The sequence below is a fragment of the Microtus oregoni genome, unplaced genomic scaffold (genome assembly GCF_018167655.1).
Source record: "Microtus oregoni isolate MIOR12 unplaced genomic scaffold, Mior012 000000F_ref0000247, whole genome shotgun sequence".
Classification (NCBI taxonomy): Eukaryota; Metazoa; Chordata; class Mammalia; order Rodentia; family Cricetidae; genus Microtus; species Microtus oregoni.
In genome coordinates this window covers 42,273,172-42,297,875 of record NW_024543059.1, presented here as the reverse complement: position 1 = coordinate 42,297,875, position 24,704 = coordinate 42,273,172, and the positions used below count along the sequence as shown (strand labels likewise).

Sequence of the window (24,704 nt, the reverse complement as noted above, 5' to 3'; positions counted from 1 at the left end):
TTAAATCAGGAACACGACAAGGATGTCCACTCTCTCCATACCTCTTCAATATAGTGCTTGAAATTCTAGCAATAGCAATAAGACAACATAAGGAGATCAAGGGGATTCGTATTGGAAAGGAAGAAGTCAAGCTTTCGTTATTTGCAGATGATATGATAGTGTACATAAGCGACCCCAAAAATTCTACCAAAGAACTCCTACAGCTGATAAACAGCTTTAGTAATGTGGCAGGATACAAGATCAACTCCAAAAAATCAGTTGCCTTCCTATACACTAAGGATAAGGAAGCAGAGAGGGAAATCAGAGAAGCATCACCTTTTACGATAGCCACAAATAGCATAAAATACCTTGGGGTAACCCTGACCAAGGAAGTGAAAGATCTACTTGACAAGAACTATAAGTCTTTGAAGAAAGAAATTGAAGAAGACATCAGAAAATGGAAAGACCTCCCTTGCTCTTGGATTGGGAGGATCAACATAGTAAAAATGGCAATTCTACCAAAAGCAATCTATAGATTCAATGCAATCCCCATCAAAATCCCATCAAAATTCTTCACAGATCTGGAGAAGACAATAATCAACTTTATATGGAAAAACAAAAAACCCAGGATAGCCAAAACAATCTTATACAATAAAGGATTGTCTGGAGGCATTACCATCCCTGACTTCAAACTCTATTACAGAGCTACAGTATTGAAAACAGCTTGGTATTGGCATAAAAACAGAGAAGTCGACCAATGGAATCTCATAGAAGACCCTGACATTAACCCACAAACCTATGAACACCTGATCTTCGATAAAGGAGCTAAAAGTATACAATGGAAAAAAGAGAGCATCTTCAACAAATGGTGCTGGCAAAACTGGATGTCAATCTGTAGAAGAATGAAAATAGATCCATATCTATCACCATGCACAAAACTCAAATCCAAATGGATTAAAGACCTCAATATCAGTCCAAACACACTGAACCTGATAGAAGAGAAAGTGGGAAGTACTCTACAGCACATGGGCACAGGAGACCACTTCCTATGTATAACCCCAGCAGCACAGACACTACGGGCATCATTGAATAAATGGGACTTCCTGAGGCTGAGAAGCTTCTGTAAAGCAAAGGACACTGTCACTAAGACAAAAAGACAACCCACTGACTGGGAGAAGATCTTCACCAACCCTGCAACTGACAAAGGTTTGATCTCCAAAATATATAAAGAACTCAAGAAACTAGACCGTAAAAGGCTAATCAACCCAATTATAAAGTGGGGCACTGATCTGAACAGAGAATTCTCAACAGAAGAACTTCAAATGGCCAAAAGACACTTAAGGTCATGCTCAACTTCCTTAGCGATCAGGGAAATGCAAATCAAGACAACTTTAAGATACCACCTTACACCTGTCAGAATGGCGAAAATAAAAAACACCAATGATAGCCTTTGCTGGAGAGGTTGTGGAGAAAGGGGTACACTCACCCATTGCTGGTGGGAATGCAAACTTGTGCAACCACTCTGGAAAGCAGTGTTTCGGTTTCTCAGGAAATTCGGGATCAACCTACCCCTGGATCCAGCAATACCACTCTTGGGAATATACCCAAGAGAGGCCCTATCATACAACAAAAGTATATGCTCAACTATGTTCATGGCAGCATTGTTTGTAATAGCCAGAACCTGGAAACAACCTAGATGCCCTTCAACGGAAGAATGGATGAAGAAAGTATGGAATATATACATATTAGAGTATTACTCAGCAGTAAAAAACAAGGACTTCTTGAATTTTGCATACAAATGGATGGAAATAGAAAACACTATCCTGAGTGAGGTAAGCCAGACCCAAAAAGAGGAACATGGGATGTACTCACTCATATTTGGTTTCTAGCCATAAATAAAGGACATTGAGCTTATAATTCATGTTCCTAGAGAAGCTAAATAAGAAGGTGAATCCAAAGACAAACACATAGGCATCCTCAGGAATATTAACCTTCATCAGGCGATGAAAGGAGACAGAGACAGAGACCCACACGGGAGCACCGGACAGAAATCTCAAGGTCCAAATCAGGAGCAGAAGGAGACGGAGCACGAGCAAGGAACTCAGGACCACGAGGGGTGCACCCACACACTAAGACAATGGGGATGTTCTATAGGGATCTCACCAAGGCCAGCTGGCCTAGGTCTGAAAAAGCATGGGATAAATCCGGACTAGCTGAACATAGCGGACAATGAGGAATACTGAGAATTCAAGAACAATTGCAGTGGGTTTTTGATCCTACTGCACGTACTGGCTTTGTGGGAGCCTAGGCAGTTTAGATGCTCACCTTAGGAGACCTGGATAGAGGTGGGCAGTCCTTGGGCTTCCCACAGGTCAGGGAACCCTGATTGCTCTTCGAGCAGATGAGGGAGGGGGACTTGATCGGGGGAGGGGGAGGGAAATGGGAAGCGGTTGTGGGGACGAAGCAGAAATCCTTAATAAATAAATAAATTTAAAAAAAAAAAAAAAAGATTTCCTGTTTATGCCTATGAGAGATATTATAATTTTCTTTTCTTGTAATGTCTTCAATGGGGTTCCATATCAGAATGACACTAACTCGACTAAGGTAAGAGGTGTATTCTGTCTTCTGAAAAGATTAAGTCTCTTTCCTTAAATGTTTTATAAAACTTATCAATGAAACAGCTAGATTACAGAGATCTTTATGGGAAATTTTTATTATTGTTATTATTATTATTATTATTATTATTATTATTATTATTTCTCTGTGTAGCTCTCACTATCCTGGAACTAGCTCTGTAGACGAGGATGACCCTGAACTCAGAGATCTGTCTGCCTCTGCCTCCTGAGTGCTGGGATTAAAGGCATGCCCCACAAGGGAGAATATTTTCTAAAGATTTACTTATCTCTTTATTTAGTTTGTTTGTGTGCATGCATGCATGCTGCATATTTATAAGTGTCCATGGGAGACCTGGAATTATAGGTGATAATAAGCCACCTGATGTGAATTTTGAAAACCAAACTTGGGCTCTCCGAAAGAGCAGCAAGTGCTCTTAACTACTGTGCCATCTCTCCAACCCTGATATTTCTTTATAGGCAATGATTTTGATAGGTAAATGATTTCCTTATTAGATATAGTGATATTTAAAGGGTGTGGTTCCACCCACTGTAATCAGAGCAGTTCAGAAGCTGAGATAGGAGGATTAAGAGTACAAAACAAGTCTTGGCTGAATAGAGTGATGCTGTCCCAAATATAAATATATATTATATAATATATATGTGTGTATATAGGGATGATACACACACACACAAAGTCAGTCTTTTATTTGTATCAGTTTTGTACCAAATATATTATATAATATGTGTGTGTATATAGGGATGATACATATATACACATAAAATCAGTCTTTCATTTGTATCAGTTTTGGTATATTTTCCTTTCGCATACTAGCCTGCTGAATCTAAGTCAATGAATTTTCATCATAAGACTGTATAATTTCCTTACCATCCTTTAATAAGTAGTAAAACTGTAGCTTACAATGACTTTCATCCTAAGATTAGGATTTTGTGTCCCTTCCTCTATTCCCTTCAGAAGTACAGCTGGAGCTTCATCAATGCTGTTGATTTTCAAAGAACTGATTTTGGCTTTTCCTTTGTGTTATTTCACTAAGTTCTGCTTTCCCTTCATTAGCCAGTTCCTTCTGATTGTTTTCCTTGGTGTTTCAGTGCGGTGTCTGCTCCTCCTTCTCTAGGATTCTGTCTGAATGCAGCTCAAGCTGCACCCTGCACAAGGAATGTGCTGCTTTAACTGCTCCTCAATTTGGAGCCCTCAAAGATTTTTTACAAAGGGTACTGGGGCTAGAGATGGCTTAGTGGTTAAGAGCACTTGTTTATTCGTCAGAGCGCGTGGGCTCAGCTTCCAGAGCCACATGGCAGTTTATACAGGTGTACATATCTTTAGTCTCAGAGTCCACATAATACACAGACATACATGTGAGCAAAACATTCATGCACATAAAATGAATATTTACAAGGATATATTTTATCATCTGAATACGTGTATATGTGCATGTGTGTGTGTGACTGTGACATGTGAGCAATCCACAGAGGCCAGAAGATGGTATCAGGGCCCTGGAGTTAAGAGTTACAGAGGTCATGACCTACCCAATGTGGGTGCTGAATGAGCAGCAACCACTAGAGCCAACTTTCCAGCCCTGTTTTTAAATTTTTAAGTCACTTCAAAAAAAAAAAAAGCTACAAAAGTATACAAAATATTGCCCACCTTCATCCACACCCAGATCTGAGAATTTCATTTCATCAGTCCTTTTTCTCACTCTTGTTCATTTTGATCTCTGAGCTATCCAGTACCTCACCATCCGCCATAGGTGGGCTTGTCACTAACGTCAACAGCACACCACCTGGGAATTCAACCATCAAAACTAAACACATTCACCTCCAAGGACCCTCAGCACCCATGGGCTCTGTATTTGTAGATACAACCAATCCTGGGTCAAAAGAGTTAAAATATAAGCCTACCCACCACCAGAGCCACGTATGTGACTCATGTGGGATAATCCTTTTGTACACTTTGAAGATGTGCGGCTGTTTCACCTTGCCTGATTGGTTTAATAAAGAGGTAAACAGCCAATAGCTAGGCAAGAGAGGATAGGCAGGACTTCTGGAGAGAGATAGGAATTCTGGGAAGAAGAAAGATGGGATTCACTAGCCAGATATGGAGGAAATGGGATTCATGGTACTGAGGAGAGGCAACTAGCTACGTGGCAGAATGTAGGCTAATATAAATGGGTTAATTTAAATTACAAGACCTAGTTGGAAGCAAGCCTAAGCTAAGACCAAGCTTTCATAATTAATAAGAAGTCTATATGTCATTATTTGGGAGCTGACAATCCAAAGAAAGACCACCTACATATGATCCCAGCCTCTTGGGAAGCTAAGGTCACAAACTCAAGGCCTTGCGGGCTGCTTAGCATTATCCAGTCTCAAATATAAAAAGGGGCTGGGGCCGGGCGGTGGTGGCACACGCCTTTAATCCCAGCACTCGGGAGGCAGAGGCAGGCGGATCTCTGGGAGTTCGAGGCCAGCCTGGTCTACAAGAGCTAGTTCCGGGACAGGCACCAAAGCTACAGAGAAACCCTTTCTCGAGAAAAAAAAAAAAAAGAGGCTGGGAATGTCACTCAGTGGTAGAGTGCTTGCCGAGTATAATTAAGGCTCTAGGTTCAGGTCCCAGAACTAAAAGACGGGGAGGGAATTTCAAAATTTTTAAAAATCATACTTTTTTCTCTTGTCAGCATTCACAAAAGACAACAGGACAGCATCTTCTTTTTCTCTGACTTTCGTGACCATGACTCCAGTGAAGAATGTTTTGAGTCATTCCTCAGAAGGCTTTTTATTTGCCTGTGAGTTTCACCTATTTCTGTTTGGGGGTGGGAGGGCTGGTCTGACAGCAACTGTTCCAGCAGCATCAGGAATAGAGGAAAGAGACTCAGTCTCTCCTGACCAGAGGTCCCAGACGGAAATCCTGCCCATCTGCTTGATTGGCATGATGCTTCTGGCATCTATAAACTGGGACTAGATCTGCTATGGGGCCTTATAACACTTCACAAAGTCTTTCCAAGAACCTATTTGATTATGCTTAGGGTGCCAGCCATAGAATTAAAAGTATATGTAGTAAGAAAGGGTTACAGTGAAAAGAAAAAGCTCCCTGCCTAACATTAAAAGAATCATCCAAATGAGCAGCCTCTCTGTGCAAGGCTTGGCACACCAATGGCAGGGAAAGCAGAGGAAATGCTGGCTGAACACCAGGATATGGAAGTCTCTAGTCCTGGTTTTCCTGCTCCAAAAATGGCCTTGATAAGTCACTTACTCATGCAGGAAGGTTCTCCTCGAATCCCCCCAGATTTAGCTTCTGTGTACCACAGTTTCCTTACCTGAGAGGCATACACAACTCTACTCATCCTTTCTCTATGCCTGGTCAGGAAGATATGTAACAATATATGATTGGGTGTGCTGGAATCGAGAAGAACAACAGAACTTCAGGAAAACATCTGAAACCATAGGAATCAGAAGCCTTGGTGGGAATGCAAGAGGAAAAAAAAAAACAAGGATTAGAGCAGAGGAATCTATTCTCTGTGTGTGCACTGTCCAGTATGATAGCTATCAGCCTATGTGGCTCCTGACATTGAAATCCATTTCATGGGTCACACTAACTCCATTCTCATCAGACACACAGGGTCTTAGCTGCTATGCTGGAATGATCCAGGCGACTACAGACAGCTGTATGGACAGCACTAACAGCAGTATTTTATACCTGTGCTCCTGTTGCTACCTGACAGTGTCGCTACTGAAAAAAAAAAAAACCCAACAACAACAACAACAAAAAAAAAAAAAACAACCTCAACACGACCCCTTGAAACCAAACCAAACAATAATATCTCAGAGTGGAAAGGAACCAGTCTCAAGGAGGGCATGGGCTCTGTCCAAAGCAGAGCACCGTGAGTTGAAAAATTCTGGAAGAACTAATATTGCTTCTCAGTATTGCTTATTGTTACAGGTTGAGGAAACTGCAGCCAAGGAAAGTAAATGTCCCACCAATGGAGCTGGCATCAGAGTTCAAAGGGGAATCCTGGCGTTTAATAATACTGGCTTTGCAGGAGGACATGACTTTCAATAGGAGTTCTGTCACTTACTAGCCACCATCTCTGAGTCTCACTCTTCCTATCTGCAAAGTAAGGAACAATTATCCCAACTCTGCCATTACTGTCATGAGAATTGAAGAGATAGTGGCATCTACGAAGTACTCAGCAGGGGCACCTGCCAAGCATGGAGAATGCTACCTGTTGCTGTTAATGGCAAATACATTGCTCTTTACACCACACCACAAACCCTGACTGGGGAGACTGTGGCCACCACAAACATTATTGTCACAGAGCTGGTAAATAAAGGAAGGAACAGCTTAGTAAAGAGTGCCAGGGGAGGAGAATGAGGAACACACTGTACAGCTGTAAGGGTAGAAGAGCTCCCATAATCCCACGCAGCAGAAGAAACTCTACCTTGAGATGTGCAAAGGGAATTGTACCATGTATGTGTCTGTGTGCTCTTATATCTCAGTAGATGTTTGAGGAGTGGAAAAGATGTTTGCATTCTACGACCCTCATGTGGAGTCTATCTCAAGAAGCCTGATCTAATAGATCACAGTTCTGTCAGCACCTCACACAGCTACCCTAAGAGAGACTCATCTAAGCCTGTTTCAGACAGAGGGCTCTGAAGTCTCCATGGCTTCTCTGAGTGCCTACTTGCGACTGAGCCCCTGACCTCGTGCCTCACAGGTATGACATTTAAAAAATATAGTAACCACTCACTCTGAGGAACCCGGAAAGCCACCATGCATGAAACAGACAGATGAGACAGTACAATGAGACACTAACAGGGGAGGCACACTCTGAGCAGAGATTTTTGCTAATTCACCACGACCTCAAATGCCTGCTTTCTAAAATGTGATTAGAAAGTGAAGTGGCCTCCATAGGCTCCGGTGTTTCAACGCTTGGTTCCCAGCTGAGCAGACGGTGCAGAGGGAAAGGCTGTGGAGCTTTCAGGAGGTGGAGCTCTGCTAGAGGAAGCAGCTCCTCGAGGCTGGGCCTTGAGGCTTCAGAGCCTGGCCCTACTTCCTTTTTCCCTCTGCTCCTGATCAGGATGCAATGTGACAGGCAGTTTGAGACTCTGGCTGCCATGCCCCAAGCATGATGCACTGCATCTCTTCTGGAACTGTGGCCCCAAGCAAGCCCTTCTCCCGCGCTGCTCTGCCAGGGTTTCTTCCGGTAACAAGACAATGAAGAACCTCCTGAGTCTCCAACTCACCTTGCTGTTCCAGCTTTACTGCAGTGTCTCCAGGGAAGAAGAAAGCCTAAGGTGGCTCTGCTCAGACCTACAGTGTGTGTTAGGGACGGAGGCAGGATCTGTGCTGGGCCCTACTCATCTGGAACATCCAATGTCAGAGCGGAGACAAGCACTGCTCCACAGCAGCCTCTCCACTCTGGCTAGAAAGCCACACCAAGTTCAACCTGTGTCCTCTCTCTTAAGGGCTTTGCTCTACGAGTTCCGCTCCTTTGGGAAATGCCAGGGCTCTGTGTTCTCACTATCCCATGCCAAGTCCAAGAGCCTTTCATAACCACTGCCCCTGAGCATCCTTGTATGAATGACTGAGAAGAACACAAGAGCCATGGGAGTGATGGTCAACAGCCAGCTCCAGCTCTGTGATGAGAGCTAACTGTATTTCCCCAAGAGAGCCACAGCCAGCTCCAGCTCTGTGAGAGCTAACTGTATTTCCCCAAGAGAGCCACAGCCAGCTCCAGTTCTGTGAAAGCTAACTGTATTTCCCCAAGAGCCATAGAAATTAAAGTTCCCTGCAACCTGAGGCAATCTACTAACAAAATGTACACTTGGATATTTGTTTATTGCTTCATGGTTTATAAAACACTCTTACATTCGTGGAATCACCTGACAACAACCTGGGCAGTAAACCCAGTAAATGACAATATAGTTATTTGATAGATGTAGATTGCCTAAGAATCAAGCCAGAGTATAAACATTTGGGGGATTTGGGGAGGATTTTTTTTTTTTTGAGACAGTGTTTCAAGTATCACAGGCCAGCCTCATACTCACTACATAGCCTAGGGTGACCACGAAAGCTTACCAAGTGCTAGAATGGAATGCATACACCACCACACCTGGCTTATGAGGTGCTAGAAATCAAAGCCAGGGATTGTGCATGCACACCAACTGGTTTGCATTACCCCCACAGTATAAAGATTTTTAAGTTTTCTGATGTGGGATTCCATCTGTATGCTGTGAATATGTTTTGTTACCGTTGGTTAATAAAGAAATTGCTTTGGCCGATTGCAGGGCAAAATGAAACCTGGTGGGGAATCTGAACAGAGATATAGAGAGTGAAAGATGGTGGAGTGGAAGAGACACCATATAGCTGCCCACGAAGCAAGAGGTAACAAACCACAAGCCTCATGGTAAAATAAAAAATAATAAAAATAGGTTAATTTAAGATGTAAGAGCTAGCTAGAAATTTGCCTGAGCTGTTGGCCAGATAGTGTTGTAATTAATATAGTTTCTGTGTGGTTATTTGGGTCTGGGAAGCCAGGAAACAAATGTGCAGGCTCCACTTATAGTCCTTGCCCTATGCTGTCCTTTCTCACCCAAATGCTGCTGTGTGTGTTCACACTGGTAGTCAGCAGGGACTGCAAGGAAGCACAGCCATGGAGAAGATGCTCAGAATGACCACCTTAACTTTTCCTGGTAAAGAACTTTCCTTATTCAATCTCAATTTGCTGGCCATGGAAACACATATATTTTGCTCAGCAACCATTAGCAACATTTCCAAGCCAGCTGGATTTCCTAATGTGGTCCATAGAAGATGTCCCTACATGGCCTCCCTGCATCTGTGGTCAACACTCCCCCAGCTCTGTCTTCTGCTTTGCCCTCCGCACCCCCAAACATCTGGTCCCTCTGAATAGCCAGAGGCTTTGTGATCAACTGCATAGCAGCTGTTCATTTGCTAAGGTATCTCTGATTGCTTCCATTCCTGCTACCCAAGGCTGGTTTCCTTACCCTACACCCAGTTCCCCACTTGGATGACAACAAAGAGCCAATAAGAAGGCTTTCTTCCAGACAGCAATCTGCAGCTACAAGAGATGGCCAGCAGCACTGACAGTGTTCACACAGAGAACCACTGCAGCACAGAATGGAATTATGCAAGCCTGCAACCAGGCAAATTTTAACCTTTCCCTTCCAGTCTCTACTCAGTGGCCCATACAACTGATGTGGGGCCTTGTGGTTCTGAGGGCTGCACATGGGCCGGGCCTGGCCTGGCATAGTGGTGCATGCCTTTAATCCCAGCACTCCATAGGCAGAAACATGTGGGTCTCTATGAATTCAAGGCAAACCTGGTCTACATAGTGAGTCCAGGACAGTGAGGGATAACTAGAGAGACCCTCTCTCAAGAAAAAGGAAGGAAGGAAGGAAAAAGAAAGGGAGAGACAGAAAGAGGTAGGGTTTGGCTGTGCTTCCTTTGAAGTGGTAAGAGCAGGTTTTTCACTTTAGCTGCCCTTAGAGTATACTCAGGCCTCTCCTAATGCTCAGGACACTGCAAAGCAGAGGCAAGAACAGAAGGTGAACACATTTGGAGAAGAAAAGTGAATGTAGGGCTGGCTCCTAAGGTAGCCATCCACTAAAAAGTACGCCAAAAGCCTGGCACAGAAAGACTTGATTCAGGTCAGTGCCAAGAAGAGAAAGGTTCCACTGACGGAAAGGCCTTCAAGCAAGAAGCTCCAAGCAGCAGCAACCATCAGATCCATGATGACAGCTTGATAACTGAATAGCCAATCACTCAGAACAAGGTTCCAAACAGTGGTTAAGCACTCAGAACAGAATTCAATCCCTGGGCAATGAACCGACAGACTACAGACCACTGCTTTGGTTAGGGATTTTGTGCAAACAGCTGGAAACAGTTGGAGAGGCCCACTTCTATAGATTGGGCTGATGTGACCGAAGACGGTATTTGGTAAGGACAAAAGAGAAGTCAGGGGTCATCACAGTCTAGAAATAAGATACTAGCTCTAAGTTGAACAAATTCTAGACAAAAACTCTATAAAAGGACCAAAGACAAAAGAGATAGAGGAAGTGTGGGAATAGGTAAGAGCAGTAATCAAACAACAGACCTCAGTAAGGAACAAGAGCCATGTGTCTGGTGGCTGGCAGGTGCAAAGGTAAGTGTGGAGAACTGGAGGAGTCATCCAGGCAGCCATGGATAAAAGAAAGGAAAGCACCCGCTCTGGTTTGCTATGAATGACATCATCAGTCCAGTAGGGTGCTTTGGCAGGCTTGAGTCCAGAAGGCTTCTTTTGATAGGCCAGAAATTTTGAACTTCACCCAGGATGGAAACACTGGAAATCAAGGACATCCCTGTAACTATTAGCTGAGCACTGTTGTGTGCAGAGCAGTAATCAAGGTGATGGGGACACAGTAGTGAGCAAGATCAAACATAATCCTGGCACCCTAGTTCAACGCATTTGACTGAGGCTGTGGACTGTGCTTGGCACCTTCTGAAGCAGGAGCCAGATCTCTCTCTCTCTCTCTCTCTCTCTCTCTCTCTCTCTCTTTCTCTCTCTCTCTCTCACACACACACACACACACATTCTCTCTCTCTCTCCTCTCTCCCTCTCCCTCCCACATATTCTCCAACAGTCTTCATTAAACATCCAGCAAATGTTCCTTATAGAAATTTATAAATGGTTTTTTGAGGGGGGAATGGAGGGTTTCAGGGGTCTTATGTTTGGGGGTATTTTGAGTTATGTTAGCATCTTTCTGTTTTTATTGCTAATGATTAAACCCAGGGCCTTGTGCATCATGGGCAAGTACTCTACCACCAAGCTGTATCTCCGACCCTGTTCTCTCTCTTTTATAAGGCTATTAAACAAATAAAATGGACAAAATTTTTATTTTTAGTCTCCACTTTGGCTACAAGGTGGGGCTAGCTAGGTGAGGAGAAATTAGAGACAATGGGTTACCAAGTAGAGCACTATCACCAAGGTGAGGCAGTAGATAATGGGTTCAAGTCAGAGAAGCACTGGGAGACAACAGTGTCAGCCCTTTGCAGCCAACTCTTGCTCAGCCCACTTAGCTGCCTCCTTCAAACCCTCCCTAAACTCTTATAAGATTCACTTTCACCCTGGGCCAGCCCAGTTTTCAAGGTTAAATACAACAAAAGATGGTTGGTCAGCTCCAGGGTGACCTGGGCCACTCACACTTTTGCAGAGTGTGCTGGGACAAATGAGGTCACTGAGGCTTTAAATCAGAGCTGACAAGTTTTCTTTGCTGCTGAGAAAGCAAGCCATAGACACCTTGGGTACAGACACTGGTGGCTTGGCTCCCTCAACAGTGTTACACTGTCCGGACCTGCTTAGAAACTGACTGTGGATTACTGACTGTCCAGGCCCCATTGTTCTCACAGGGTCTTCGTCTAAGAAGCATTCACCATGAGATAGCAGATTGTGCCTACCATTTCCAGTGATTAAGACAAAAGGGCAGTTTGGATCCACACTTAACAAAACCCATATGTGAAACATACAGTGGCTTTGGCCCAATAAAGGCACTTTTATATAGTATTTTACAGTGAACACTTTATTTGCATCTTTCCAAAATCCTATGAGCAAGGTAAATAATACGGTTACTTTGCAGTTGAGAAAACTAAGTCTGAGAAAGATTTGGATAGATACAAAGTTATGTGATTGATAGGTATGGAGAAGAAAGTCCGACCTAGATCTTGTTCCACATTCAAGATACTGTGTATCAGATCTCACCTCCAACTCCAGCCAGCAAAATGCTTTGCTATATTCATGAGTTATGTTGCAGCCTTTACTGAGACTGTCTTTGATCTAGCTCTCTTCCTCAGAAAATGCTATCCAAAGCCAGAAGAGGGCCACCAGGACTACCTACCACCCAGTTAAAACAAAGACAGTCAAAGAGGAAGCTGCTGAGGAACAGGACAAGAATGAGTAGAAAGGGAGATGGTGTCTGAAAGCCAAGTTCAGGTCCCCAGTCTATTAACTACTTTGAGACTGCAAATGAGTGTGAGCTTTCTCTCAGGACTGCAGTTTCCTAAGCTCTAGACTGGCAATGACCTTGCCACCATTCAGCACTAATAAATGGTGTCTTTGACCTCTTATCTCTAGAGAGCACTAGACTGTGCTGGATGAACCCACTAGAGAATAAGGCCAGTTGATCCTTCTAGTGGCTTGAGCTTATGCCTTGAGCTCCTCACTCCTGGTGTTTGATCTAACAAAGAAGATCTAAGCCACCCACCATGATTCCTACTCTTGTTGGCACATAATCTACCACCTACATACACTGTTCCCAGACTGGCCCTAATTATACAAAAATCAACAGGGCCATGCCTTTCCTCAAAGAACCCAAGTTTAATTTAAGAATAGACATACTAACTTCTATAGTACTAGTAAATACTACTCTGTAGAACTGGTATCAACTTCATCTTTTATTTTGATATAACCCAGTAGGACATGATAAACATTCTGAAATAAATAAATACACCATGCAGCAGGAGCTCAAAAGATAGAGTTGACCAGGGCATTCTCTTCTCTGTGTCAAAGCTTCTGTCTTCAGATCCCCTGTGGTCTACTCCTAAATTGAAAGAACACTTCTCCTCCTCCCGGAACTGATCCTTTCACAGTGATGGTGGCTGGGCTCTGACTTCCCTCCCTTATACATTTCTGTGCACAAGCTTTCTCTCCCTCCCTTCAGGCATACTTTGGCTTCCCTGTTCTAACTTATGCGAGCCAGGCTTCCTGTCAGGATGCTGAGTCTGTTCCTGTCTCCGGTAACTACTTCATCCATCTCTGCAAGGGGCACACACACCTGAAGCCTAAACCCCCATATACCATCATCCACCAGTTGCCATGCTCCGGGACCCTCACCATCACCAAAGCTAGTGGCCTTTTTCTCCATACTCAACTCCCTGACCTCCCAGCTTCTGGGACACTGCTGTGACACTTTCCCTCTCCTATCAATACTCAGTCTGGCTGGCTGCTGCTCTTCCTCCGCCTGCCTCCAAAATACAAGTTCTTGCCAAGATTCCCCTGCTACTTACATTAGCTCCCTTGAGAACTAATTTAACGTCAAGACTTCCAACTCAGGAAGCCTTTCCAGGCACCAGCCTCACCCTAACCCTTCAGCATCCAACAAAACCACAGGGACTGAAATGTCAGGAAAGAAAAGGTTCCCATGGATATGGGGCAGAACAATCATATTTTCACCCTCAGACTCTCCATAGCTTTTGTCACATTCTGCCTGCCCTGCCATGAACTTGAGCCTCCTATTCACTCACAAGCTCCCAACACAGAGCTGCTCCGCTCACCTGCACCTACCTGTTACCATGGAGTTCAGAGACAGGCATGTTGAACAGGCGTAAGTGATAAAGTGCTAGCACACTGTGAGCCTCTTCACCGGAAGCCCCAGAAGGGGTGAATGCCTGTGTAGGCAAAGCCTCTCTGTGGTCTCTGCAGACCACTGGATGACCAAATGCCTCAAAATAAGGAAACATGCTTTCCCAACTTTCTGAGCTGGAGCACAGACTAGAGGACAGGAGAGGTAAAGAGAGGCACACACCTCTAATCCATTCATTTTCCATCTGCTCAACCAGTAAACAGCACTGCTCTAGTTAGCTTTGACTGTCAACTTGACACCATCTAGAGTCAGGAGAGATGAAAGCTATGAATAAGAAGCTGCCTACATCAGACTGGCCTGTGGACATGTCTGTGAGGGACTGCCTTGATTATTAATTGATGGAGAAGGGACCAGTCTATTAGTAGCAGTGCTAGCAGTACCATGCCTCGGCAGGTGGTCCTGCACCATGTAAAGAAGCAGGCAGAGCATGAACCTTCCTGTGAGTGAGATCCTTGGTAGGAAATAACACTGCAGAATAGCAAATATTCCTGCCTTCAGTTTCCTGCCTCACTTCCCTCAGTGATAGTAGGTGACCTGGAAGTGTGAGATGAAATAAACCCTTTCCTCCCCTTGACACAAAGTTGCTTTTGGCCAGAGTTTTCACAGCAACAGAAGGGAAACTAGGACATCCACTAAGCACCTCAAAGGTACAGGGAATAGTCTAGATACTGAGACTGCAACTTTCAACATGAAAGACAAGGCCTTTGTTCTCCTTTGCATTCTAGAGAAAAAAGCAAGATGCTAAAGGGGAAAAAAAAAAAAAAGCAGGCAGTGGCTGCATCCCAGTAGCTCTTTTCCTGTTCTCTCTCTCCAGCATGGCTGTGCTGTCCAGAGGCTCCCTCCTGCACGTCCCCATGGGCAGATCCACTTCCGTGCAGTTTGCCCTCTCTCTCCCTGCAATGCCCAGCACCCAACAGAACAAGCTTTGCTTGGTTGTTATGGTCTTGGAGAGGGCACCAAAGGCCCTTTTCTCGGAAAGATTTAGGGCTGTCAGGTCCCTAGAGTCTAAGACCTCAGGTTCCTCTGGCAACAGCATGGATGCTAAGGGGTTCCTGCCAGAGAGTCACTCGGGAACGCTTTTTTTCAGGTTGTGTTCAATTCTGTCAGAGCCCTCCGGACTCAGCTGATTGCTGGTGGTAGATTTCTGTGTTATTTGGGGCACTAAAGTCCCACGGTCTTGACACAAACTTAAAATTAGAAATGCATTAGATATAGGAAAGGAGGAAGGTCATTCAGGAAAGGCGGTCTTCTGGGAGAGCTGCAGGACAAAGGCGCCCTGGAAACTTCCAGGTTCATTAATGGGCTTTACACAGCATTCAAGTGGTATTTCTCCTTCAGAAATAACACGGTGGAAAGCGTAGGGGACAGGCTCAATCCTTAGCTAACACAGCTGAGTGAGTGACTCGGCAAACTAAAAATAGCTCCTTTCCCACTCGCTCTGACAGATTTCACTTCGACCCTGCGCACAGGTTGATCCTCTGTAGCTTTTGTCCTGCAGCAAAACAAGGGCTGGTGGTACCTGAGCTTCTCAGCGACCGACTCTCTGTCCCAACTCTTGTTTAATTCCACGGCTCCTGTTCCCATGTGTAAACACATGTGCATGTATGTGCTGAGATTTGGTGCTCCTCAACCAAACGTGGGCAGAATTTAAACCAGGAACATGACTCAGTGCAGGCTGAGCCCAGGCAAGCCCTCAGAAACACTAGCAATCAGGTCGTTTGTCTTGGGTCCTCTCCTACCTCCTAGCAAGCCTCTTTGGGCCCCAGTGTCCTTGATTGTAAGTGGAAATAATCATTCCTCGTGAGGCCTATTTCACAGCACCATGCTGGGATCAAGTGTGACAATGTGTGACTCTGCTCTGTCTTTGCTACTGTGCCGGGGAGTGGGACAGGTCTGACAGGCAGTCACAAAGCAGAACTAGGCTCAGGCACGGGACGGTACAGCAGTGCATGCTATAGCTCACGCTCACCTCAGCACGTAGTGTCTCTGCTATACACCAGCTTGGTTTAGAGAACTTAGGTCAAACAACAATTCCTTTTTGCTGGTGTCCTCAGAACTAATCATTCTGTCTTCACTGTTTCCTTGCACCTACCTCTACAACACTTTTCACCCTGCACAGTGCCATGCTTACTCGGGTACTGGGAAGTTCTGTAAACACTAATGCTTATAGAGTTGACAAGAGAAAGGAGAAGATATCAAAGTCCAGAAAGAGATAAATGTCAGAGAAACCCAGATGAGTGGGAAAGGTAGAACACACACAAAATAAAAACTAAAAACAAACAAACAAAAGGGCAGGGTCCCCGAGGTCTGCACAGGAGGTACCAACAAACTACAGGCCTAAGAGCCAAAGCTGAACTGCAAGCTCTGGGTAGACCATGCAGAGATAGAGGGCATCAAACAGACAGAGCAGGTGTCCTTCGGAAGCCCACAGTGGAGCTCTGGGTAGACCATGCTGAGATAGAGAGCATCAAACAGAACAGAGCAGGTGTCCTTCGGAAGCCCACAGTGGCAACAGGGCATCATCTTAAGTCCTTGAACATAAGTGGATCAGAAACAAGGAGAGAGGACAAAGAGACAAAGCAAACCAACATGGCACTGAAGCCCAGAGCTTCTAGAGTGCCTAGCATTCCCAGGTCTGTCAGGGTCAAGCTGACTTCAAAACTAGGAGCCCCAGAAGCCAAAGTTGTCATGAGCTTCAGGAGTATCATGGCCAAGAAATAAAAGAGAGAGATAAAGAGACTCAGTCAGAATCATCTGGACCAACCAGCATCCTGGGAAACTAAGAACACAGGAGGAGAAGAGCTTACCCAAATTCACCATCAGGGGAGAATCAGAGTAAGACCCAACACTAAGCCACAGCTTTGTTCTTACACCAGAACCCCAAGGCAAGCCAGGTTATAAGCTCCAGCTGCCTATCATCCCACTAAGTGAGTCCAAGTACTTCTCCTCAACTGTGAAATGCAGGGTTCCACCTTGGGGTACAAGTCAGAGCCAGTGCCCATGGGAAATGTGCAACAGCCCACTTGGGGCTTAGGAAGCAAAAGGCTACTGTGATGTGTGCTCACAGTCACAAACAAATAAAGCCTCTCACACACTGTGCTGACATGTGCATGGAGGTGAGTCCTGACTACTGCGCGACACTGGGAACTGCCCAAGGGAGGCTAGAGACCCAGCATGTAAAAACAGATCATGTGGGAGACACACAACCTCACCATGTTAAAGGAAGACTACCCAGATGATGGAGGAAGGTCATTGGTTAAATAAAAAGAAACTGCTTGGCCCTCATTGGTTAGAAAATAGGTGGGAGGAGTAAACAGAACAGAACGCTGGGAGGAAGAGGAGGTGAGCTCAGACTCCACAGCTCTCCTCTCGGGAGCAGATGCCTCAGAGAGAGAGACGTCCTGGGCAGACACACGCAATGAAGCTCCGACCCAGGATGGACGTGGGCTAGAATCTTCCCGGTAAGACTGGTGCTCACAGATTATTAGAGATGGGTTGATCGGGATATCAGAATTAGCCAGTAAGGGCTAGAGCTAAAGGGCCAAGCAGTGTCTAAAAGAATACAGTTTGTGTGTTGTTATTTCGGGGCATAAGCTAGCCGAGCAGGCAGCCGGGGTGCTGGGAACGCAGCCCCGCTGCCCTTATTACTACACCCAGACTATAATCTCAAGTAAGCTCCATCCCCAGATGAGACACTGCTTAGAATAAAAGAATCTAGATTTTTAGGGCATTAGAGGCTCTGTCACCCACACTTCTGAAACTTTCATCAAGGAAAGGGCACATTTTAAAAGGATGTGCTTCACTTAAAGAGAAGGGATGCAAGTATCACTGGTACCTTGAGTCCTGGCCCACTTCTGAAGCCCCATCATGGGTCCTACACTCCTTATTCACAAAGCTTTGACCAGCGTGCACAGTTTCATTCATGTTTACTTATCCTTGCTCACCAAAAAAAGAAAGTTATACTGCAGTTCAGCTCCACCTGCCTATGATTTCCTTCCTGACTGGGCTCTTGTTCTAGACCCTTCTCTGCAGATGTCCTATGCAGCTTCAGCACAGACAGCTCACTCCTTCCTCTTATCCCTTGGACATTAAAAATAATTTATGGAAGTTAAAGAAAGTGGTCAGTTGTGTGTGTCACACATAGGCCCCTAAAGGTCGGGAACTGTCAGCTTACTCCAGGGTGTTCATGCCTCTCCAGATGTCCCTACATCCCTACTCCATCCAAGTCCCTGGCCATGGTAGCACCTAGCTTAATATGGCTTTTATCTCCTCTAAAGCAAACCCGCCAAAACCTACCATTTTCTAACAGCCTACCAGCCTCACTCTCCCTGGGCCTCTGGCAAACAGATGCTAAAGAAGCCAGATACAGGTATTGACAGGAGACAACACACAAACACAGTTTATCAACATCTGGTGGCCTGGAGTCTGAACCTGCATAGAGACCCCAGGGTGCATATCAACCCCAGAGCCTGGAACAAAGAAGGAGAAGAAAACTTCAAATGTAGCTGCTAAGGGAGGGAAAGGGGATTCAAGCCAATTCCTTATCTTGCTCCTGAAAGTCACACCTGTTGGACCTGGTGGCACAGGCCAATAATCTCAGCTCTTTAAGAGGCCATGGCAGAAGAATCATGAGTTCAAGGCCCATCTGGGCAACTTAGTGAGAACCCATTCCAAAATAAAAAATATAAAAAAGGACTGGAGATACATCGCAGTTGTAGGGTGCCTGCCTAGCATGCACAAGCACAACAAGGCCCAGTTCAACCTCAGTACTTGGACGTAGTCATGACACACCAGGTTCACAGGGGCCATGCTTGTATTGTCTGTGTCGGCAGCAGGTGGCATACTGGGCCAACACAGATCACTGAATGCTTCTTGCAGAAGACAGGGTAACCAACAGTTACCAAATCTTCACTGCCTGTCATGAACTATGCATGCTATCCTCACCAACACACTGTGGATTACACAAGGTCTATCTTAGGAATTATGACCTGCATCTTGCCAACAGAACCAGACACAGAGAAAATGAGGCCCCAATGCCTTTCCTACTATGCCACCCAAAGTTTCAAATGACATGGGAATGATAAATGCTACCACACTATGTACCAGGCTCTCTGCCGCTGACTGCACTATGCAGAAGAGATAAAATACTCCAGTTCCTCACTCACTCACTGGTAGAACCAAACAGAACCTAGAGAGATATAGTAGACATCAGAGATACTCAAGGCTGCTGCCCTTGAATTTCACCCCCAAGAGTCCATCTCAAGGGAGCAGTTCAACCAGCTTTCACAGCACAGTTCAACGGTGGTGATGTGAATAAATAAATAAAATAAAAAAGAAAATTATCTGTCTAAAGAATGGTTTAGAGCCAGGTGGTGGTGGGTGCACGCCTTTAATCCCAGCACTCAGGAGGCAGAAGCAGGAGGATCTCTGTGGGTTCGAGGCCAGCCAAGGCTACACAGAGAAACCCTGTCTCAAAAAACAAAAACAAGCAAACAAACAAAGAATGGTTTAGAAAGTCTCAGAACCTTCCAGTCAGTAATGTAAGCTATCCCTTTATAAAAACTCTTTTTAACGTTTATTTATTTTGTGTATATATGTATGTGTTGACCTGTATGTCAGAGCAGTTCTCTCCTCCCACTATGTGGGTCTCATGAATCAAACTCAGGTCAGCAAGCCTTGGTGGTAAGCTGCTTCTTCTTCTTCTTCTTCTTCTTCTTCTTCTTCTTCTTCTTCTTCTTCTTCTTTTTTTATACAGTGTTTTACCTGCATATCTGCCTGCAGGCCAGAGGAGGGCACCAAATCTCATTACAGATGGTTGTGAGCCACCATAATGGTGCTGGGAATTGAACTCAGGACCTTTGGAAAAGCAGTCAGTGCGCTTAACCACTCAGCCATCTCTCCAGCCCCAAGCTTCTTTACCTACAGAGCCACCTCACTGGCTCTCTGTAATTGTTTTAAATAATTATTCTAAGACCAAGAGGAAATGAAACAGTATTTGTAATAACAAAGGCTGGAATGAATAACAAATACTATCTATGTGATCTTTAACAAGTACTCACTGGTGCACATGCGAGAAGAATGTGCTTTATTAGGGAAGAGGCTGCACGCGGGGTTATTGTAGACATACTGTCTTTTTAGCATTATTAGTCAAAGGGAGAGGAAGAAAGAAAAGGAGAACCTCAAGCTTGCACTTACGAAAGGCTCAGGAGAATGAAGGCTAGGATGTGAAGAATAAATGGAAGCATCTGACAAACCCAAGAGAAGGTAGCCAGGTGGCCCTGGGGAAGGGAAGTCCTCCAGGTGTAGAGAAGGTTGTAATTAGCCTCATGCTAATTACAGAAATCTTACTAGATTATTAATTTTTCTGACAGACTCTGAGTGAAGACTAAATTCCTTCATTAAACTAATTCCAGTTCAGAGACAACAGTTCTTGGTGCCCATTCTTCTAATCATCTAGGACTCAGCTTTGGACTCAGATTTCTTTAAGGGGCTGGCCACTGGGAGTTTGGCCATGCTCTAGTGAGTATATGGGTAGCACAAATTGAACTTTTTTGTTGTTGTTGTTGTTTTGTTTTGTTTTTCTTCTTTTCTTGGAGGGTTTGTCACAAGGATGAGGGGCAGACCTGAGAGGACTGGGAAGTGAGTCATCGGGTGCATGATGTGAGATTCCCCACCCCCCAAAATAATCAATACAAATATTATGTTGGAAAACAAACAAACAAAAAGACACCAGTAAAGTAAAATTAAGAACCAGAACATATACCCTGGAGCAATTAAGATTCCTGCCTTAAATGTAGAACTTCAGGATGCTTCAGAGAATCAAAGCAGCTTGAATAAGCAAGTGAATTACAATGTTTTCTTCTCTGGAAAATATAAACAGAGGTGCAGAATACTTAGCTTGTCTTTAAGGCCTCCTAGGTTGGGTTTCAGCCACTCCCCAACTCTTGATATTACCTCCTCAGGGCTCCATGACCTAGCTAATTTAACTGTTAGAGCCCTCATACATTTTCCTCACATCTTACCCTGCATGACTGTTCAAGCTGTTATGTCCCTAAAAGTCCTCCTCTCTCTTCCAAGTGCTTGCTTAAGTCCCATCCATCCCTCAAGGCATACCTCAAACCCGTGCCATTCTCAAACTTAAGTCAATTCCTCCAATTGACTCCAAGTTCTCCTGCCAGTGTACCTGGAATACTGGATTCTGAACCTCATTAAATGAGTTACACAGTCTGCCTTATAGTGAGTGATACCTAAGTAACCAAAACCCAACTTCTCTACTATATTAAACCATTAGCTTCTTATAAGCAAGAACCCCATCAGATTCCTATATGAACAGATGATAACACCTGATGTAGAGTGGGCCCCCAGGAAACGCTTCACTGTGAGACAAGAAAAGCACCACACTGCCTCTACAGGAAGTCACCACTTACCTTGGCTGCTCCTGTCAGACAATGCAGAGACAAAGGCACACTGCTTTGCTGCCTCCAAAAGGCAAGCGATGAATCTAGTTTGTGGGGTTTCTGACCATCAGGAGACTCCAACTTCTGCCCTAGCTGACCATAGTCTGCTCGACCCCAGGTAAACACCTTGCCAGTTTCTACAAACAAACATAATTTGAATGAAGGTTACATTCTCCAGATGCTCTCAAGGGTAAGCAAAGGGTCACTGGTAAAATTGTGAATGTTTATTTCATTATGTTCCAATAAAGAATTTGAGCATTTGCTGGGAGATGCTCTTGTACACTGTAAAGATTTGTCACTTGTATTGGCTTAACAAAATGCTGATTGGCCAGTAGCCAGGCAGAAGTATGGCAGGGCAACCAGACTAAAAGAATTCTGGGAAGAGAAAAGGCAGAGAGAGAGAGTCAGTCACTAAACAGATGCAGAGGAAGCAAGATGAGAATGAGGTACCAAGCCCCGTGTCTAAACATATACAAGAATTATGGGTTAATTTAAGTTGTAAGAGATAGTTAATAATAAGCCTGAATTAATAGGCTAAACAGTTCATAATTAATATAAGCCTTTGTGTTTCTTTGGGACTGAATGGCTGTGGGACTCGGCGGGACAGAAATTTCCATCTAAAAGCATTGGGTTGGGGGGTAGCTGAGATTTCTTGCCATGTAGGCATGAGGACCAGGGTTCAGATGCTCAGAACCCATGTCAAGAATCAGATGAGGTAGTTCACATCTGCAATCCCAGCACTCCTATGAAGAGATGGAAGGTGGTGATGGAGAATGCTCAGAAGCCTACAGGCTAGGCAGCCTGGCACACACAACAGTAAACAAGAGACTATCTCAAACCAGGGAAAAGGGGAAAACCACCCAAGATAGGCCTGTAACCATGGCACAGGGCCCACACTCTTGCAAACATGCAGGGGGACGCACACATACACACACAAGCAGAGATTTTTTTTAAGAAAAAAGAAACCTTGAATATTCATCTGTTCACGTAAGTGGGAACTGAAGTTCAGAGAAACTAAAGAATTCTCCCAAAAACAAACATGTAGAGAGGACACAGCCAGACTCAGAGAAAGAGTCTCAGGCCTATGATGCTCTTGCACAGAGATGGCTTCATGGGTAAATGCCAGCCATGCTGGTGGCCCACCCACTCTCTCCCAGACCCACCCCACCCCTCCTTCTGCTTTGCCCAGATGTCTGGTCTCAACTCTCCTCCCTCCTATGCAATCCAGGGCCTTGTATCCTAACTGAAGTTTCCCATTCCTCAAATCTCTCAGAGCTTTCCCCCTAACTCAATGCTGGTTTCTTGTTTGCCCCTCCTAGTAACCTAAGGACTCCTCCTTTACCCAAAGGAGCAGTCCTAACAGTCCAAGGCAAGCATATCTGTGTGCTGGAATAAAGGGAGCAAGAGGAGAAAATTGTAAAGAGCTATTTGGAGGCAGAAATGCATTCAGTTCCCCAGCACCATGTGGGAAGCCAGCCAGCACTGCAGATGACAGAAGAAAACGAGGTTTGGAAAAGGAGCAACGGCCTCTCATTCCCCAGATAAGAGAGATTCCACCAAATTCATTCAGTTGTACCAAGTGCTGCCTTTGTTATTCCAACAGAATTTCAAAATCCGACAAGGCATAGATTATTAACAGATTCTCTGCAATAAATATGCATAACCATGTGCGCCATATAAATTCTTTATCTGTGTTTATTTTAACAAAGAAAATTCTGCTTAAGAAACAAAACACCGAGTAATGCATATTAAACCCAAGACAAAGCTACTGTGTTTGGTATCAAAGCTTCATCTGGCCCCACATGAAACATATGGCTTCCAGTGTCAGCTAAGAAACAGCCCAAGATGATAGCAGAAGTGTCAGGAGACCACAGACATATGGGGCACTGTAGGGATGAATTCTCAGGTTCAGCCTACTAGCAGGCACTAAGACAGATACACAGAAATCTTCCAGGCTTCCTAGGATAGGGGACTGTAGTGGTTTGAACAGGAATGGCCCTCAAAGGTTCTTATATTGAAAGCTTGGTCACCAGGGAATGGCAATATTAGTAGGTGTGGCCTTGTTGGAAGAAGTATGTCAGTGGAGGCAGGTTTTGGGGTGTCAGATGCCTAAGCCAGGCCCAGTATCTCTCTCTTCCTACTTCCTGCTCATCCAGATGTACAACTATCAGCTACTTCTCCAGCACCATATCTGCCTGTGTGCCACCAGGTTTCCCACCATGATGACAATGAGTCTAGAAGCCAGTCCCAATTAAACGCTTCCCTTTATAAGAATTACCATGGTCCTCGTCTCTCTTCACAGCAACAGAACACTGACCATGACAAGAACCAAGTCTGTACAGCCCACAGGGTACTGGAAACATTATGCAATTGGGAATGGGGCACTCGGAGCACTGGACCCTACACAGCCACATGCTGTTCCTTTTGCTGGAGCTACCATTTCCTAACGGAGAGAACTACTATTCCAGCTGCCCTTCATAACCTGGCAATTGCAGCCAACGTATATACTGTTGGTCCCAAGAACCTTTCCTGGTCCCTCAACTTTCCCAGAAAAGATTAAACTTACCACCTTTGTGTTCTCCAACTGCCACAGTGCCATGGAACAGTTAAGAAAATTAAGCTCAGAAGTGGCCTGCTGAGGGGCACACAGATAAGCTGCCTAGGCTGCATCAGTTATGGTTCAAGTCACTGAACACCCATGAAACCCTCCTCTCTCACTTATGTGGATTAGACTGAAAATAGTTGGTGCCCAGTTGGCCAGCTGTCCCTCTATCTGAGCTGGTCAGAATTTAAAATCAGACTGCTTTAGTAGGAGAGTCCTGAAGATGACCATTGTGTGTGTGTGTGTGTGTGCGTGTGTGTGTGTATGTGTGTGTGTGTGTGTGTGTGTGTGCAAGTGCATACATGTGTGTGCATGTGGACACATATTCAGCATCTTTCTCAATAGCTCTCTACCTAATTTTTTTGAGTCAGGTCTCCCACTAAACCTGGGGCTTGCCATTTTGGCTAGACTGGCTGGTATCCTCCTATCTCTGCCTCTCCAGCACTGGAATTACAGGCACACACCATTGTGCCTGGCTTTTTTGAGTGAGGATCAAACTCAGGTCCTCATGCTCATCCAGCAAGCCTCTTACTGAATGAGCCCAACCACTGCTTCCTAAGGACTCCGACATTGCTCAGCTGGGAAGAAGTAGCAAACAATATAAGGACCACAGGAAGAACTGTA

The 24,704-nt window shown here is 44.8% G+C and overlaps 1 protein-coding gene across 1 annotated transcript in view; it reads right to left on the bottom strand.

Annotated features, from left to right (window-relative positions):
• The window catches only part of Sergef (secretion regulating guanine nucleotide exchange factor), a 229,238-nt gene that overhangs the window by 153,981 nt on the left and 50,553 nt on the right, over window positions 1-24,704 (bottom strand). Inside the window, 1 exon segment of the mRNA XM_041674688.1 lies at window positions 21,449-21,615. Within this exon segment, the coding sequence (XP_041530622.1) occupies window positions 21,449-21,615 (167 nt within the window).